This window comes from Hippocampus zosterae, chromosome 10 (assembly GCF_025434085.1).
Source record: "Hippocampus zosterae strain Florida chromosome 10, ASM2543408v3, whole genome shotgun sequence".
In the NCBI taxonomy this organism is placed as follows: Eukaryota; Metazoa; Chordata; class Actinopteri; order Syngnathiformes; family Syngnathidae; genus Hippocampus; species Hippocampus zosterae.
In genome coordinates this window covers 11562676-11580177 of record NC_067460.1, presented here as the reverse complement: position 1 = coordinate 11580177, position 17502 = coordinate 11562676, and the positions used below count along the sequence as shown (strand labels likewise).

At 40.7% G+C, this 17502-nt stretch overlaps 2 protein-coding genes across 5 annotated transcripts; one reads left to right on the top strand and one right to left on the bottom strand.

The window, feature by feature from the left end:
- Window positions 1-108: 108 nt before the first annotated feature.
- dixdc1a (DIX domain containing 1a) lies at window positions 109-13557 on the bottom strand. Of its 3 annotated transcripts, XM_052077518.1 has the most exons (16): window positions 13541-13557; window positions 10624-10904; window positions 5831-5991; window positions 4985-5130; window positions 4681-4770; window positions 4429-4482; window positions 4292-4342; window positions 3291-3395; window positions 3156-3209; window positions 2978-3064; window positions 2621-2680; window positions 2395-2553; window positions 1788-1851; window positions 1566-1674; window positions 1322-1430; window positions 109-526 (listed from the first exon to the last, which is right to left on the bottom strand). In XM_052077518.1, the coding sequence occupies exons 2-16, from the start codon at window positions 10644-10646 to the stop codon at window positions 443-445; spliced, it is 1356 nt and encodes a 451-aa protein (XP_051933478.1). In that variant the 5' UTR covers window positions 10647-10904; window positions 13541-13557; the 3' UTR covers window positions 109-442. The 3 variants fall into 3 exon arrangements, with proteins under 3 accessions (XP_051933478.1, XP_051933479.1, XP_051933477.1); XM_052077519.1 differs by lacking the exon at window positions 13541-13557 and having other exon boundaries at window positions 2978-3061; window positions 10624-11247; XM_052077517.1 differs by lacking the exon at window positions 13541-13557 and having other exon boundaries at window positions 10624-11246.
- On the top strand, window positions 13317-16631 carry nkapd1 (NKAP domain containing 1). 2 transcript variants are annotated; one of them, XM_052077561.1, is made up of 6 exons: window positions 13317-13492; window positions 13559-13637; window positions 14290-14378; window positions 14455-14574; window positions 14880-14933; window positions 15767-16631. In XM_052077561.1, the coding sequence occupies exons 2-6, from the start codon at window positions 13569-13571 to the stop codon at window positions 16071-16073; spliced, it is 639 nt and encodes a 212-aa protein (XP_051933521.1). In that variant the 5' UTR covers window positions 13317-13492; window positions 13559-13568; the 3' UTR covers window positions 16074-16631. The 2 variants fall into 2 exon arrangements, with proteins under 2 accessions (XP_051933521.1, XP_051933520.1); XM_052077560.1 differs by having other exon boundaries at window positions 15764-16631.
- Window positions 16632-17502: the final 871 nt, after the last annotated feature.

The window sequence follows — 17502 nt, the reverse complement described above, 5'->3', positions numbered from 1 at the left end:
GGTGTGAGTATTAGTGTGGATGGTTGTTCGTCTGCCCGAAGACAGCTGGGATAGGCTCCAGTACCCCCCCGCAACCCTGGTGAGGATAAGGATGGATGGATGGATGGATTGTCCATGCGATAATGTTTATTAAAACACTGAAAGAGACGAGTGGCAAACATCCACGATTTGGCAATGTGGAACTTGTGGAAAATGGCAGTGAAGATCCATTCCGTCTTAATACTGCATTTAATTTAATTAAAAATTTTAGGGACCATTGCTATCAAAATAACTAATTTCATGTCCACATTTAAGAGATGTAAACAGTGTCTAACAAGGATTGCTTGACATGAAATAATTCAATCTTATTTCAGTCCATTGGTCCCAAGTGTTCAGTCAAGTTCTGTGCCAGTGAACACAACTGAGTTTTATTTTATTTATTTTTTTTTTGGGGGGGGCACTTCTACCTCCTCTCCCCATGGTCTTCCTCCACCCATGCTACAATCTTCCCTTCCCAGCCCGGTACCACCGCGCCATCCTGGAATACCTAAAAAAGAAATGTAACTTGTTATTTTCCTCGCAATTTGACAAACAACACAAAATAGTGACCACATGAAGAACAATATTTTAGAAATGGTAGAAAATAAAATCAAAACTAAAAATGGTCACAGCCTTTGCTCAATAATTTTGTCATACATCATCGGCATCTTTAACGGTATTTTAGAATCAGATATCATAATCTTGGTGCGCGTATCTTTGTGGAGTTTCTATCAATACTCTTCTCTGAGCAGCACCGCACAAGCTCATCAGAAATATTTCTGCACCATTCCCTTACCTTGAGACAATCCTGTTAAAACGGTTCGTCCAACTTCATGCTTGGTTTATGTTCTGAGATGTACTAGCAATGATGGGGTCTTATATAAGACAGGTGTGTGCATTTCCAAATCGTCTCCCATCAACTGAATATACCACAGTTGGGCTCCAATGAAGCTGTCAAAACATTTCCACGATGATCAGTGGAACCAGAATGCTCCGTTTGAATCTGTATGGCAAAGGCTGTGACAATGTATGGAGCGACATGTGATTTTGAAAAAATCTACACACATTGTCACTATGGGGAGTTTTGTCAGGGAAAAACAATTTTGGAATGTGACTGCAACACAAAGATGGACAAAAAGTAAAGCACTTTGGATATTTTAATGATGCACTGTATAATCCAGGAAAACAAAGACTGCTTGTTCACTGTTATCAACTTCAACTGGGATGAACCAGGCAACGCTATTATTAGCACATCACGCTCTATTCCTGCCGTGTTTAATTTCCGGGTGGTATAATTTCCCACCTCCTCTTTCACGGTGCCAAACTCCGGGTCGAGCGCTTTGAAGTGATATCTGAAGCTGCCTTGCCGGTCCACAGCGGCCTTGAAGTCTCGCAGCGTCACCTTGCCCAGCCTGTGAGGACACACCGCCAGACACTGAACTCTTCATTCATGAACGCAGCATGTCGAAACGTCTATAGTACTGAATTCCATCCAGCCGTACATATACAGTGTCATGAATAACACTTGAAATGTTTTTACTTATCACCGTTTGGGTATGTTAATGAGGAAAGGGGTGAGGGAGCGATCAGTGTAGTACAGCACTTTAGTGGACACGATGCCATCCAATCCTGGACTGCTGTGAGAGTGTGCCATTTCTGCAAATAAAACAAACAAACAAAAAAAGCATACGACACAAAAAGGCTTTCATAACATCTCACAGCAAATAGTGATGAAACGGAAAACTGATGACAAATGTAATGTGCCTCACTTGAGCTCGGTGGCCATGAGTCTCGGTCTGAAGAGTTGGCTCTGCGACCCGGCGATTTAAATTCCTGGAAGTAAGTCGGTGCCGTTATTCACAAAAAATGCTCACATGTCATTCTTGACCTGAGTCAGTATCACCAATTAGCAAGCTGACTGTACTGTTGAACAAAAATATTTCAAATTTCTGACATTTTAAAAAAAATGTCAACTGACATTTCACCGTGACAAAGTAGAAATTAAGCTTGACAATCTCAAACTACACATGTAATATAATGAATGTCATGAAAATTGTTTTTCAAGTAGCCACTGTTTCAGCCTCCATTGAAGAAAGGCAAATTTGCTAGTTGCAATGCCATTGCGGGTATCCTAAAGGGATGACAGGGTGGACTTATTTTCCTTGTATGCATGCAAATGATTGGTTTAGTTTCATTATTCTGCAACATTTTCATGATGACAGAGTCGTTTTTTGATCAGTACACCAAAGGCACTTTCCAGTGATATTGACCTCCCTGTAAACAAGTCAAGTCAAGTCAACAGTATTTATAGAGCACTTTCAAACAGCCATCGCTGCATACAAAGTGCTGTACATGGAGCGATTTAAACAAGCGTACCCCTCGGTTCTGCCGTCGCTGGGCTTCTGAGTGCAGGCGGTCCATGAGGCTTGACACGCCCTGCTCAAGGGTGTCCAGGGTGTGATGCTGTGGGTCGTGGCCGGAGAAGTTGTCTCTCAAACTACGCAGGGCTTCCCTCACCAGCTGCAACTCCTCACCCTGTGACGACTGCAATTTCTGGCAACATGCTGGGAATGTTATGGGGAAAAGAAACACGTGTACTTACGGGTGCACTGTGCTGGAATACTGGAGGAGAGCTCCTGTAACCACCTTCACTCCTGAATGACTGTCAGACATTTGATAATATGACAATACAATAATACTAGCAGTTGGAATAGCTTCATACTGTATAATGTGGTTCCAAATGCATTTATTCTGGCAACAAATGGGGTAAACGCTGTCTATTTCTTTGTAAAGATACATTTGTCTTGCACTCAATCTCACTGGAGTGCAGAGATCATGCAAATTCTATACAGGGAGAAGACCTGAGCCAAGATTTGAACCTGTGATGCAGTTCTGGTCGCCACTACCTCACTGTTTATATCATCTAAATATCCATGTCATGTGCTTTTTATGGCATTACCCGATTGTGGCTAACATCATGCGCTTTGTGCTGAGCTTCGTCGTGCTTTTGCTGCTGAAGCATCCTGTCCTTCCTCCCGAGTTGCTGCTATGGCAACCAAAGAAATGAAAAGAATGTGTCTGCATACCCATAACACACCTTGAGATTGGATTAGCGCATCCATGTTTGGACACAATACCTCATACTCGCCGAGCAATGTGTTGCGTTCGCTGAGCTTGTTTTTGAGCACCATCTGTAAAGTACATTTTACCATCTTCAGACTGACTGCGGCCCAAAATGATCAAATAATTCAAAAACTCATGGCTGGTCTTACATTTTCCCCTTCCAGTTGATCTTTGGCCATGTTGCTCCTCAGTAGCTCCTGCTTTAGCTGGAGCACAGCATCCTCCTGCAAAGACAGTCGCTGCTGCAGGGCATCCTAATGAGCCAAGGTCACAAGAAGATCAGTAGACAGATACTCAACATCCAAATACATCATATTCAGAGCAGAGCCACCTCAAAAAGATCGTGGGCGTGCCAGAGCCGATCTAAGATGGTTACCAACCAATCACAGTACACACAAAGACAAACTACCGTTCACACTTACAATCCGACCTAGGGACAATTTGATTGCTCAATTACCCTATCATGCACATTTTTGGAATGTGGGAGGAAACTGGAGATAACCCACTTCTGCACGGGGTGAACCTTTTTTCATAACGAACGAGCAACATCTCTCTCTCTCTCTCTCTCTCTCTCTCTCTCTCTCTCTATACGGTATATATATATATATATATATATATATATATATATATATATATATATATATATATATATATATATATATATATATATATACACACACATTATATATATATATATGCATATATATATATATTAGCTTGTACAAATAAGTTCTATTACAATTTAAATTTTTTTGCTTTCAAATCTATTTTAAAACAACGATTCCATTTTATGTATACATGCATACATAATATCATATTTATATGAAAAACGTGGATCCTGTAGCTCAAAAACCTTTACATGATCGAGAAAAGTTTTGGATTATGCACCCAAAAATTAGTTAATAGCTGTCAGACCTAACTGAACAAAAATTGTGTTCCGTAGAGTAAAAAATCATATTCTGTGGGTCTTGATAATCTGTCAAATGTCCACGTGCGATGTGATTCAAGAACCCATTAATTAGTTTGATAATATACATATAACGTACTGATTCATTCACATCATCTTTTCACATCAAAACCAAAATTCTGATCCAAATCAGTATTCAGCTATTGTCGATACTTTTTAATGACTTTTCCAACATTCATTTACCTTGATGGCCTGAATATGGCGCACCTCCTGTTTGTGTCTCAGGAGTTCCCGCTAAGAGTAGGACAAATGAAGAGAGACGTTTAAAAAGGAAAAAATGGGGGCAAAGGCACAAATGTGATTAGATTCACTTTGCATACTTTGAGATCAAGGGCCTCATCCACGCTTTGGTCCAGGCGGCTGCGCGTGAGAACCTTCAGAGGGAAACAGTAAGAGCATCCTAATTAGACAATGTCAGAGCTACCATGAGGGGATGCTGACAGGGTAGCCCGTGAGATCAGTGAGATTAATTTGCCCTCTCCAGACAAGAGCGATGGCGGCATAACACCAACACAACAGAAGGGCTGAGCGTCACACAAAGAGGCTGATACAGGAGGGAAGTGACTAGCTACCAGCTGCTGCTCGCCGTTTGCCCTGTTGTCTCCGAAGCTCACAGATCCACTCGGGTCATCCTCTGGGAGTGAGCCATTGAGGAGCAAAGCCTGTAGAAAAACAAAATAATTGTCATTCATGTCAAATTGTCACTAAGCAGGTGCGAGGAGAAAATGCAAACTCCACACAGGAAGGCCGGACCCGGAATCAAACCCTGCACCTCTGCACTGTGAGGCTGACATGCTAACCATGTTGTCCACCGAGCCACCCGTCGGACTTCATAAAACCTAAAATGGCCCTATTCAGGAAATCTTGCGTATTTACCTGGAGGCGTAACACCATCCTCCTGGCCTCATGCATTTCCTTCTCCAGCTGCTCCTGGTGGATGTCCAGCTGCTCCTCCCAGGACTTCTCTTCCTCTGGCACATCATGCCCAAGGGAGGGGCACAGCCCACAGAAAGACACCTCCTCTGATATCAGAGTGTTTATTTCATATTTATTTGTCTTCCAACTTAGTTGTTATAATTAGCTAACCAAGTATTATTTTGTCACTCAGTTCATAATGTTAGCCAAGCTATGGAAACAGAAATTTCCGCCCAAAGCTAGCTAGCTACAGTACTTCAAAAAACCATATCACTTGAATGCATTTCTTCTTTGAAGCTGTTTAATTTTGTTGTTGTGGCCATTAATAAAAAAGGTTCCACCTCAATGTGCCTCCAATTTGCAAATGTTCAGTTGTTCTGAGTAGCCTATTTAGTATTTTGTTCAAAACCTTAACAAAGCTATGGAAACGTGTTTTTCAACACTAGCTAGCTAGCTCTTCAGAAAATCTGATACAACATTGTTTTCTTCTTTTAAACCATTAAATTCTGTTGTTTTAATAATAAAAAACAACTAATCTGGAAAACCAAAACACAAGAATTGCTTTTTAATTTGTTGTACTGAGCCAATTTAGTATTTTTTGTTAATACTTCATATCAATACCAAAGTTATGGAAACATCTTTTTTTCCAGCCAATGCTAGGTAGCTAGCTCCTAATAAATGACTGATTTGTTTTGATGATTGATGATATGTTGGCTAGCAGAGAAGGCCTTGCTGGCAATGGCAGTGTGACTTCAAGTCCTGTTGTGTATTGCATGGCTTACATTACGAGATGTGGAGCCAACCAACCTGTGAGCTGATTCTTGTCCGTCAGCTCTGATTTGTCATGGCCTAGTCCTGCCTGCTGCTCCTCAGGCTGATGGCGGATGGTTTCCTGTCCGGGCGTGTCGCTGGTGCGGGTGACCGCATATTCCTCTTTGGGGGAGCGCACAGGGCTGGCTGAGCTGAGGCTGAAACAGATGGCAAGCACAGGCAGCACTGTGACAGTTTGCCCCTCCTGCCAGATGAGCAGCCACAAATATTTTGAGTGCCTGTCCTATACAACTATTGGTTTCAGCATTCTTGAGTTGAAGACAAAGGCTTGATTTATCATGATTTTGTAGCCTTAGTTTATCAACTTGGTGACATTTATGAAATCATTTTACCTCCTACAGCAAGGGTTGGAAATCAACCACCGTGATGGAACAGATTATGAACCAGATTTGACAAATTCACTGACACAGGCTGCAACATGATCGCGAAGAAATGCATGCATGCATGACGCAGAAAATTCTTCACATAGTTTGCTACCTTGTGAGCCAAGGGGTTCGCTGAGGTTTGCAGTGGATGGTGGTCATGCGTTTAATGCATGTCCACTATTTTGTGTCTGCTTGGAGCGCATCTGAAGCAGCCTGATGACAGGCGAGGCAGGCAAGCTGTCATCTTTGCTTTCCTTTATTTTGATGGAGATAAGATGAAGTGACTGTAAACTATGAACTTTGGTATTATGTCTAAAGGACAGATTCCTTTTAGCCCCCCTATGTGTGTGGGGGAAAACAACTCTGTGAGAAAGAGAGGACGGAAAAAATTTAAACTGTCGCTACCCAGGCTAAGCGGAGCAAAACTGCAGGCTTAAGTGTAGTGTAGGATAAAACCACAAAACATCTAGAGGCATTGCATTCGTGGCAAAAAATATGTTGGATGATTTAGATTGAAGAGATGTTCTTTTCTTTTTTAGGAGGGGCGGGGGGCTTAGCTAATCGCATTTCCACTCTAAAGTGGGCATCATGCTTTATATGATTTTATCGGCTTGCCAGACATTATGTGCTCTTTGTTACTGCTTTCCAGTTATTCATTTCTTTTTACATAATGATGCCCCATGAAATTGAATAATGATGCTGCACACAAACAAGGCCATACTAAAATGGTGCTATGGTGAAATGCTAATTAAAAAAAAAAAGCGAACTGTTCAGGGAACTATTTTAAATGATTCTATTGGTTCTTTTTAACGCAGCAAAAAGCCTTAGAGACAGCAGTCCTAATACTGTACATGTATTCAAATGTGGTGTAGTCTACAGATATTTTGATGAAATAACAGTGCAAAGGGCACAAAATACTAACATTAGCATACTCATTTTTAATCAGAATGAGAATAATTTATGATTAGTGTGGAATGTTCATCACTTAGGGCAGCAAAGAATGAACACACAATAATGTAAGATACAAACCCCAAGTCAAAAGTGATCCGAAAAATAACGATTGGCTGATTAGCAATGTTGCTAAATACTGAACATTAACTGAACTTATGCCAGAGCAACAATCAAATTATTACTGTGATATTACTGTGATAAAATTTGGTAGGATAAAGATTCAAAATAAGAATGAAAAGTACACTTCATGTTTTAGGTATTTCAGCCAGCTAAATTTCATTTATTCATGACATTGCATAATTTAATTCACAATTTGATTGATGCCATGATTATACACATATCCAACCCGGGGGGGGGGGGGGGGGGGGCATAAAATTGGGGAAGTTTTGCATCGGATGCAGTTTTCCTTTCGATCCAACAATTATTTCACATTTAATACAGAGGACAAAGTGAATATGTGAAATTATTCTACACTTTACTTTTGGTGGAATTCATAGTGTGTTTCTGTGTGAAATAATCTTATAGGCCTATGGGACAGTTATGATTGAGCCCCATGAATTCTGCCTAACAACATGTGGCGTGACCCAGGAAAATAAAGAATTTTAGCGAAGGAGACCTCCAGAGGTTGAATGCATCGCACATTTGAGTCTACTGGACAGGTGGAACACACATACTATGATTGAGAACTCAGATTTGATTCTTAACAAATACCTTTTGTCCGTTAAAGGGCAGCAATAAATAGCAAACTACTCGCACTTTCAACCGACACGATGTGAATTACAAATAAATGTATGTCCATCCAATTTCTATGACACGTGATGTTACAGGTGAACTGGAGTCTATCACAGCTGGCAGGAAACCAATTAAGGGTGTCAATATTGGGACACGTATATTTTTGTTGATAAACAACCATTCACACTCAAATATCAATGTCTGACTTTGGTGGTACTCGACACTGTACCATGTGGAATATTAGATGTTGATATTTCCAGGACGAGCCTGACGATATTTTCCACCATTGTCTTGGAGAAAGGCTCTAGGTCACACCTCTTCTCAGCCCCGAAAAAAAAGCCATTAAGTGAATGAATGTCTTATCAGAAGCTGCAGTGATAAGGCCCAGTGTTTCTTCAAAGGAAATCAGAGCAAGCTTCCCCATCCTAATCTCCTCTGGATCTGATGACACCTTCAAGATACCTTGAATCACCACCTAAAGGTTAGGTCAGAAACAGCCTCCTCCAGTCCTCCACCCACTGGTGGATGCAGACGCTCAATAAACAAATTTGATTTTATACTGGTGGACTGCTTTGTAACAGGGGAGGCGCAACGTGACTGAGGAGAAATTGGGACCCTCAATTTCAGATTAGGATTTACATGAGATTAGCAGCAGCTCAGCATCAACCCACGTGATGGGGTGAAAAGTGTGCCTGCACTCGTTTGTTACTTTGGTATGGAATTGGGTTGGGGGTTTGGCTGATTCCCTACACTACGCAATTAGGCACTCTTAAGATTTGATTATTTTTATTGGGATTGTTCTGAACTCGTGTTTCCATATCAGTGTCCTATGAGAGGAATGAAGAGTTGCCAAGTGTGGGCATAGCTCAAATTCCCATTGTTTTTGTCCTTTAGATCGCAAATTAGTTCAGCATTAGCTGGCAGCAGGGTGGACGAGTGGATAACATACCTGGCTCTTATTTGAGAGGTCTCGGCTCGAACCCCCACCTCATTTTAGGTTCATTAACTACTAAACTGTCCATAGGTGTGAAGTTGAGTGTGAATGGTTGTCTATATTGTTGTATATATCCAGGGTGTGCCCTGCCGCTCACCTAAAGTCATCTGCGATAGGCTGCAGCTCAAGGGCTTGAGAAAAGGGATAGATGGATGGTGTCCCTAAATGAAAAAGCAGAATGGATCAGTCTTGCACGGGGGTCAAAATGTTGAAAGAGCCATATTGGACCAAAACAAAAAAACAAATATGTCTTGAGCCGCAAAATAAATAAATAAATAAATAAACCTTATATGATCCTTATAATAAAGGTAACACATATGGTATGTATCTATATTAGCCATATTAGCCGACTATCACAATGACTAAGTTGGCTACAAATAGACAATGAGCCTTCGTGATGAAAAAAAAAAAATCCCCCGACTGTGCATCTGGAAAGCGGGGGTGCCCAACCTTTTTTGTCCATAGATCTACTTTTCGATCAACCAACCTCCCGCGATTGACCCGTTAACGCACACCGCGCATACGCACACATTAACGGACACATGCCATCAAGAGCAACAGCCATAATGGCCGCTAAAATAAATGAGTTTATGGTATCGTAGTTTACGGTACTGCTTAAAAAAGCTTCTCTCCCATTCTTCGCCAATATACTCGGTGAATTGTACATGAAACGCTGTTTTGTTTTCTGTTTTTTACAACAGCCACCTGCCTGGCATCCCGCCCTGCTAATAGACACGTGTGTCGCAGGTTTATGCAAATCCTCGTTGACAGAAATGCTGAAGTTTTGAAAAAGCTCCAGAGAGCCACTAGGGCGGTGCTAAAGCGCCACATGCGGCTCCAGAGCCGCAGGTTGCCGACTCCTGGTCTAGCATAGCGTTCACCCGCTGAAAGCTGGGCTATCAATAAACATAGCTAACATATTTTGTCACTTCATCAGGTAGTTCTAGCGTTTAGCCAATTCTGGGGGAAAAAAAATTATAATAATGAAATGGTGACAAACAATTTCAATGCTGTATCTCCACAATTCACTAACACAAAGCGGTGATCCTAAAACATGTGTATATTTGGAATAAAATCTATGTACTTACTCTGCAGTACATTGGCTTTCTCATATCCAGCCTTCAGATTCATCACACACAGACACAGTCAAACAATACTGGCAATACTGGTTCCTAACCCAAATGCTGGATCGCTGTGGATTTTCCATTATTCAAGTTTGGGTGAATTGTTTTAACTCAGAGGATTGGGTTCAAGATTGGATTTGGATGGGCTGAGGCGCTGAACCTTGTCACCATTTAGGCGTTCTGAAGTTGAAGTACATTTAATGTAACAGTATTAGAAAAGCATTGGTGGCAGCTGTGTGGCTTAGTGGTTCACAAACTACCTAACTAAATACTGTGAATGCTATCTATCTATTTATTCGCTGAACAACATGTGCTCTCAAAATGGAACGAGGCAAAGGAGAGAGACGTTGCTAGGCGATAGCATCCGGCCTCACTGAGACACACCCACTGCCATTGGCGCTGTAAACAGGCAGACAATAAGTAGCCTACTGAAGATGTCACTGTCGTCTTGTTCCGCGACATGGATGATGTGATTTGTTGTCAGTACATCATTGATGACAAAAGAGGATGCGTGTCTGCTTCCTGTCAGGTACATACTCATGATATTATTATAGTACCATTTAACGCTAATAAATTATTTTTAAGGAGAATAATGATGCTTACCATTTCATCTGTTTGGCCCCCATGACTGAAGTGTGCTTGCTGCGGTCAGCCGGAGCCCCACGTCCGGGTGATGCCCTGATTCTCAGTCAGGACCATAACAGCCACGCAGGGAGGGGAGCGAGGCAAACCGGATGAATCTCCACGTTTCACACGCGCTTTGGAAAAGAACAGTGACGGCTGTGGCGGCGACGTGGTCCAAATCCTCTCATATTCATACAAATCCCAAATCAAAAAGCCCTGGAAAGCCTCCTTCCGTCCTCGCCTGGCTCGATGGGGCCAGGCTGCGGGGGGGTGGGGGGGGGTGGGGGGGGGATCACAGACAGAAGAGAGATTGGTGCTCAGCAGCACCAGTCACAGTGCAATGCCTGAAACAAAACACACACACAATGCATTTGTGTCTGCAACTACTGATGTAGCTCCTCATTTGCATGTATTCGCTTTCACCCTCCTCTCTTTCTGTGGCTTTGTTATTCCTTCTTTCGTCTCAGTGCGAGGACCTTATGAGACATGGCTCTTTCCCGTCTGGGAGTGTTTACCCCCTCCCCTTTCTCATCTACGTTCCTCCTCTTCTTGCTGCAGCTTCTTCGCGTTCGTGACGAAGGGGAGGTCGGAATTTGTAATCCTGCACAGAGTTTCTAAAAAAGATTCATGGAAATCTATGCAGAGAAGGTATTGAGAGACCATCATGCGTGCTGAAGCCAACAGCTGGATGATTAAGGCTATACTGTATTTATGCAGCCTGAGAATAGAATTATAGAGGAAAAGCATCCATTCTTTTATAGAAGCCTGTAATTATATCGCAGGCTTCAAATTATCCAAAGACAAGGACCCCCCCTCATAATCTTAACACCAATTAAACATAACTATCATGTGCATCTCTAATTGCCATGGGAATTTTTAGCTTTTTAAAATATTTCAACCTAAATATTAATGAACTTTTAAATAGAAAGCATCTTGACCACATTTAAATATTGAATATTTATTTTATCCTGAAGCCTTACAAGTGTGCGGGTAGTGCGGGATCTGTTCCCACTCAGTGACAGTGTGAATGTGGGTGTGAATGGTGGTTTGTCTCTACATGTGCCCTGCGACTAACTGGTGACCACTTTAGGGTGTTGTCTGCCTTCTGCCAAAAGTCAGATGGAATAGGCTCGAGGAATTCCACGCGACTCTGTCCAGGAGAAGCGTGTTGAAAATGGATGGCTATTTTATACTGTTTAAGTAAGACGCTGGAAAAAAAATCTTTATGCAAGACTCTCACAGCAGCTAGTTCAGAATAACATCCTGTACGTTCAACAATATAGTTTTCGTAAGAAACACTACACTCAGCATGCTTTGTTGAAACTCCTCACCATTCCTCATCTGCATTTAAGAGGAAGAAAATTGCTCTTGGTGGTTTTTAAGCAAAGGATTTAATACAGTCAACTATACAATTCTAACTTATTGGATGGTATTTCATCAAACAAATCTAGAATTCACTCAGGGATACCCTGGGCATTGATTATGGGCCTTTTATTGCTTTTGACTTACATGAATGACTTGCCAACGTTGTGCAAGTTGAAACAATTTTCTTCCTTTATTTACTGATTAAACTGTTTTTCGAGCTGTTTCTGACGACATTAAATCACTTAATAAATGTGAAAATAGTGAATTACCAAATGTCTTTAATTGGCTTCAGATGAATAAACTATCCCTTCAAAAATGAACTACAAAATATTTTGTGAAGAAATTACAGTACAGAAATTGTACTTATTTTGTCAAAACAGTCAACGACATGAGAAAGTGTCTGTCTGGCATTACGTCCAATACAAGGAAATAAATATAAATTGTGTGCACCTATTATTTGTCACCAAGCAGATTCAAATTATATTTATTTTGCTTCATTGATGTTTTATTACACAGTGATTAACTTATTTGATGATAAAGTTTTCAAGATGGCACTAGAAGAGACAAATTAACTTTTGAATGTGCACACTAAAATTAGTTACTTTAAACTTTGACGTATTTCGCATTCCTTAATTATTAAAATACACTGAGTTTGAATGGAAATTTCTCGCATCATTTAAAATAGGATTGAGAAAATGTTAGTAAAAGAAAATGATAGAACAAAAGCACACAGATGTCGAGCAGATGGTTAACGGGAGTGGTCTGCTTCTTCTTCCATTTTTTGATGCAACTTTTTATGATTATTAGATTTGGCCTGGGGCCAACTTCAAGAAGAAAACATAAGGTGTGAAAATGTGAGACATTATTGTTCCGTGCACAGTAAATGTCTGGATTCTTTTATTGTGTCTATTTGTTCTGTCTTATAATTAAAAAAGAAAAGTTCACTTATTTTTCGGTGACATCCAAACTGTATGGAGGCAGCACTGACTCCATTTTGCTGCCAAACGATTCCATTTTCATTATGTTTAACTCGAGATAAAAAGTACGCATGATAATTCTGGAAGATGCAGATGTATAATCAAAAAAAGTGATTCATGAACGCTAATCTCCCCAAAATATTTAATCCTGGTTAAAACATATGGAACATTCTCATAGTGTCCTGTCCAGTGTCCAATCACGGTTGAGTTGACGTTGAGTGGACACGTTCCCTTTAAACCGCAAGAGGGCATTAAATGGTCGGTTACGCTCCTTTACGCTCATTGGCTCAAATGACGATTGACAGGTTGCACAGCCATTAGGCACCACGCTTTTACTGAAAAATACGTAATGACGTATACGGAAGCCGAAACGAAATTCGCGAGTGCTATAAATTTAATCTCAGCCTTTTTTTCCCTTTCTTTCTTTCTTTGTCATAAAAAGTCCACGTTTAACAGAAGAGACACGTAATTAGTGCCTTTTCAAATATTAGTGTCGCGAATCAAGTGTGAGTATCATAAATTGTCGTTTGTGGTGTGCTTTAGTTAAAACGTACCTTTTGTGCCCGTGTCAGGTTTTTCATCATGTCGAAACAGACTCTGGGGAAGACCCTGCTGCGGAATGTAATCCGCCACACTGATGCTCACAACAAGGTAGGAGACAAAAAGCAGAGAAGGTCGAGTGGTCTTCATAAAACTATCTTGACTTAAACCGTGAAAACCTTTACAAAATGTGCAAGCAAAGTTGTTTTATAGCTTTCGTATGTGTCATACAAAAAAAGTTAAGAGCCGTTTATGAAAACAAAATACTGTACAGTAAAATCACTCACGTGTTGGACACCTAATGCAGAGAGAACATGTGTTTGCAGAGAGTTGCAATCAATCACCCTGTGGTGTTTTGTAAGTATTCTATCATACAAGTGCATCACCCCCGCTCCCACGGTTAATGTGTCGAATACGTACAGTGCTGGAGACACACAGTTGAATTTAATTTTTAAACTTCCACCACTGCCAGTAACGATCTGGACCTTTCTCTGGATTATCTTGAGAAGTTTACCATCCGTTTTACTTTGTCAACAACCCATTGAGGCGACTTACCTTCCTGTCGAACCTCGACCGGAATCTTCCCTCACACTGATGTTCGCTGCTCTCAGTCGTTGGCATACCTGTACTGTACTTTTCCACTAACATGTTAGCTTAGAATCAGCAGTGTTGAGGCCCCATTTTAGGGCATTATAGAAAGAGTAGGAAGAAAAAAAAGACACTTATGGGATATGTGTAAAATTGCTTATAATACTTACTGCAGATCCAGGAAGAGTCAGAGATGTGGAAGTTGCGGGGCTGGGAGGTCCAAATGTCCAACCACAGTCACATGAGCGCCACCAAGACAATCAGGTACAGTACAGGAGCAGCTTCACTGTCAACTACTTGGTCACTAAAACCATGGAATAATGTTCTGACATTTCTCTAGAGGTCAAATGCACTGCGATCGACTATCCTATCCGTCCAGAGTTTCCTCAGAGCATGACGATCGAGAGGCACGATACTGGACACGTAAACTCTATGACTTTGAGGACAACGATCCAGACAGGTAGCCAAAGGGACCCAGCATTTATTTCGTTTGCCGCTGACACAAAAAACAGTGAAAGCAGGATTTCCAAATTCCCTGGGGATACAGATTGGGAGCTCTCCGCTAAAAAAGACTTGTGCAATGACTCGCTAATTGTGCTGAAGCGAATTTGGGAATGAAATCTCTTCCTCGGTTTTGATGGACATTTACCTTGTCTGTACTGCATTTTAATGTTAATTATGATGGTGGTATTTTGAGCTATTTATATATTGGGCTAGTGGCTTTCAGAGTTATCATGACCTGAGTAAAGAGTGCTTTGTGTGCAGGTGGGGACACAGTGGCTTCAAGGAGCTCTACCCTGAAGAATTTGATAGTGACAGGTAAATGTCACGCTTTTGCAATGAATGGACATCGGATAATGTGCAATTCACACCACATTAGAAGGTGGCACTGACTTATCCCCCATCCCCATTATCCCCTCCTGCCTGCTCATGTTTGTTTTATGACTGGAGAGATTGCGCCAGTGGGGATTCTTTTAACAAAATTAATAAAGCTCAGTTTGCTACCAAGATAAGGGGAGCCCTTTTTTGACACGTTAACAACACTCATCAGGCTCTTTATTATCTGATGATGAGCTAATCAATTGAAGTGGCTGTTTATTAGTGTGTTGCGTGCATGTAGAGCTGCACAGCCTCATACTGACAGGTGTTTGAGATTTTATTCATATATCTATTTTCAAATACACTTATCCTGTAAAAAATCTCATTGTACAGTCTTAGTATATTGTATCATTCCTTTTAAATCAGTCATGTTTTAACCATCTAGGCAAATTCAAGGACACTACATTTTTTTTCTTATTTTAGTCTTTAATAAATGGTTATCATCCAGTCATTATGGTTTTATTTTATTTTATTTTGTAATGTATTCATTTCCCTTTTTGTTTTACTTATTCCACAAATTAATGATCATACATTGCAGGATTATTTAATTTTAGTAATGTTTAAAACATATATTTTTGAAGCATTATCATTACATATCATTTACAATGTTAATGTTTCTATTGTTAAATCAGCAGAGTTTTTTTTCTCGTTATGACATTTGAGTTTAAGATTTTTAGATCTACTCATAATCAGGTTTTCCTGAGTTCTTATTTTGTTCACAAAATTGCTTCCAACGGTTTTGTTTGTGCTCTTATTTCCAATGACAAAAGCAGCACCACAAAGGAGGAAGATCACAAAAGTAAAGCGTCCAAATCGAAACGCTCCAAAAAGAAGAAAAAAAAGAAAAAGAAGAAAAAAGAGGAAGAAGCGGAGGGAAAGAGAAAGAAGGCAGCCAGCAGCAACGACAGCAACAGGACGACAAGTCATCATAAAAGTAAAAAAAAGGAAAGGACAGATGAGGACCGACAGAGACGCAAAAGGAAAAATGATTCGCATAAACACTCGGATTCCACAAAGAAGCGCAGGAGAGACTGGAGGGCGGCGGGCAAGGACAGCACCGATGAAAGTTCCGAAGGGTGAAACGGAATCCTGAACTTGATCATGGGGACAAAGATCAACTCTTTAGTATTATTATTTTTTTAAACATGACCATTTCTTATGTTTGGTGACATTCAGTTTTTTTCCCCTAATGTCGCAAGGATCTTATTGACAACAAATGTAATACTGTACTGCATCAATACAAGTGAGTATTCATGCAATACACTCCCACGCAGTGCTGATCTATTTTTTCTTCACATTTAGATTATTCCTGTCCTCAATGTCCAACATGAAATGCTAAACCCAACTACCGGTTGTGGCAGAACAATTCTCAACACACAACAGTTTCACACTCCTTTTAACTGTGTAGCATCTTTTTTAACTTCAAATAACGTTGGATTAATTCAACAAAATGACTTGTGTCACTGAAGTAAAATACACAACAAAATTTTTATTAGGTCAATTTTTCCAATTTTATGTTAAGGGTATGACAATGTTTTTTGTGTGCATTCAGAACGGATATGAAATGTGCAATTTGTGGTTAATCATCACTAAATGGAAATCATGCAATTAAATGATTAAAATTTTTAATAGCCTTGACAGCCATATCTATGTATGTATGGAAGTCTTACATGTATGTGTGCGTGTGTGTGTATGTGATAGGATGTGTGCATTACATCTGTTTTTAACTTGTTTTAAAAACGGAATAAAAATTCAATTACATTTGCTGATACTTGCAGAAACCCTGATTGAGGGGACGGACTTATTTCATTGGCAACAAGTCAACATGATGGCCTAATTAGGATTGGAGTGACGTTGAACGTAAATGCATAGGATGCCATTGTCGATGAGCCTGTTCCGTACCTTCTTTTTCAGTGGCCATCGGTTCTCCCAGCCCCATCAAGAGGAACAAATGTAGAGAACCGCTTGTTCAAGAACATTCACACAGTTGTACTGCTGTACCCTCCACGGCCCGACTGTTCCTGCGATTCACTTTTGCTTAATGTCTCAGAAATTAGACTAAATGATGCCATTATCAGCCGTGAACCTACAAATTGAACATTCGCCACCCTCATAAACGGCGTCATTGAGTGCATATTCTCACGCAATCCGCCATGGGTCACTCCTTGCCTCCCAGAATGCATCACTGTGGTCAGGAGACGTGGGCGAGAGGAGTCTGGCTACTTGAAGTCAATCACTTGCCAGGCTGCTGGAGGGGAGAGAAAAAAGTGTTTAAAGTACAAGAGAAGAAAAGTGAGTGGGCCAAAAGGCTAAAATATTCTCTCCAAACAGATGAGAGTAGGGCTGTGCTGAGTGGAGAAGGTGGAACACAATTCAAATGTGTATTGACAGGCAGGGGCAAGGTTAAAAGGAGGCATTTAACAAAAGCGGAACAAAGTGCGTTGAAGTCTCTTGGAGATAAACAAAAATGGATTGATTTGAGACTTTGCGGAATGTGTTGCGATGAAAG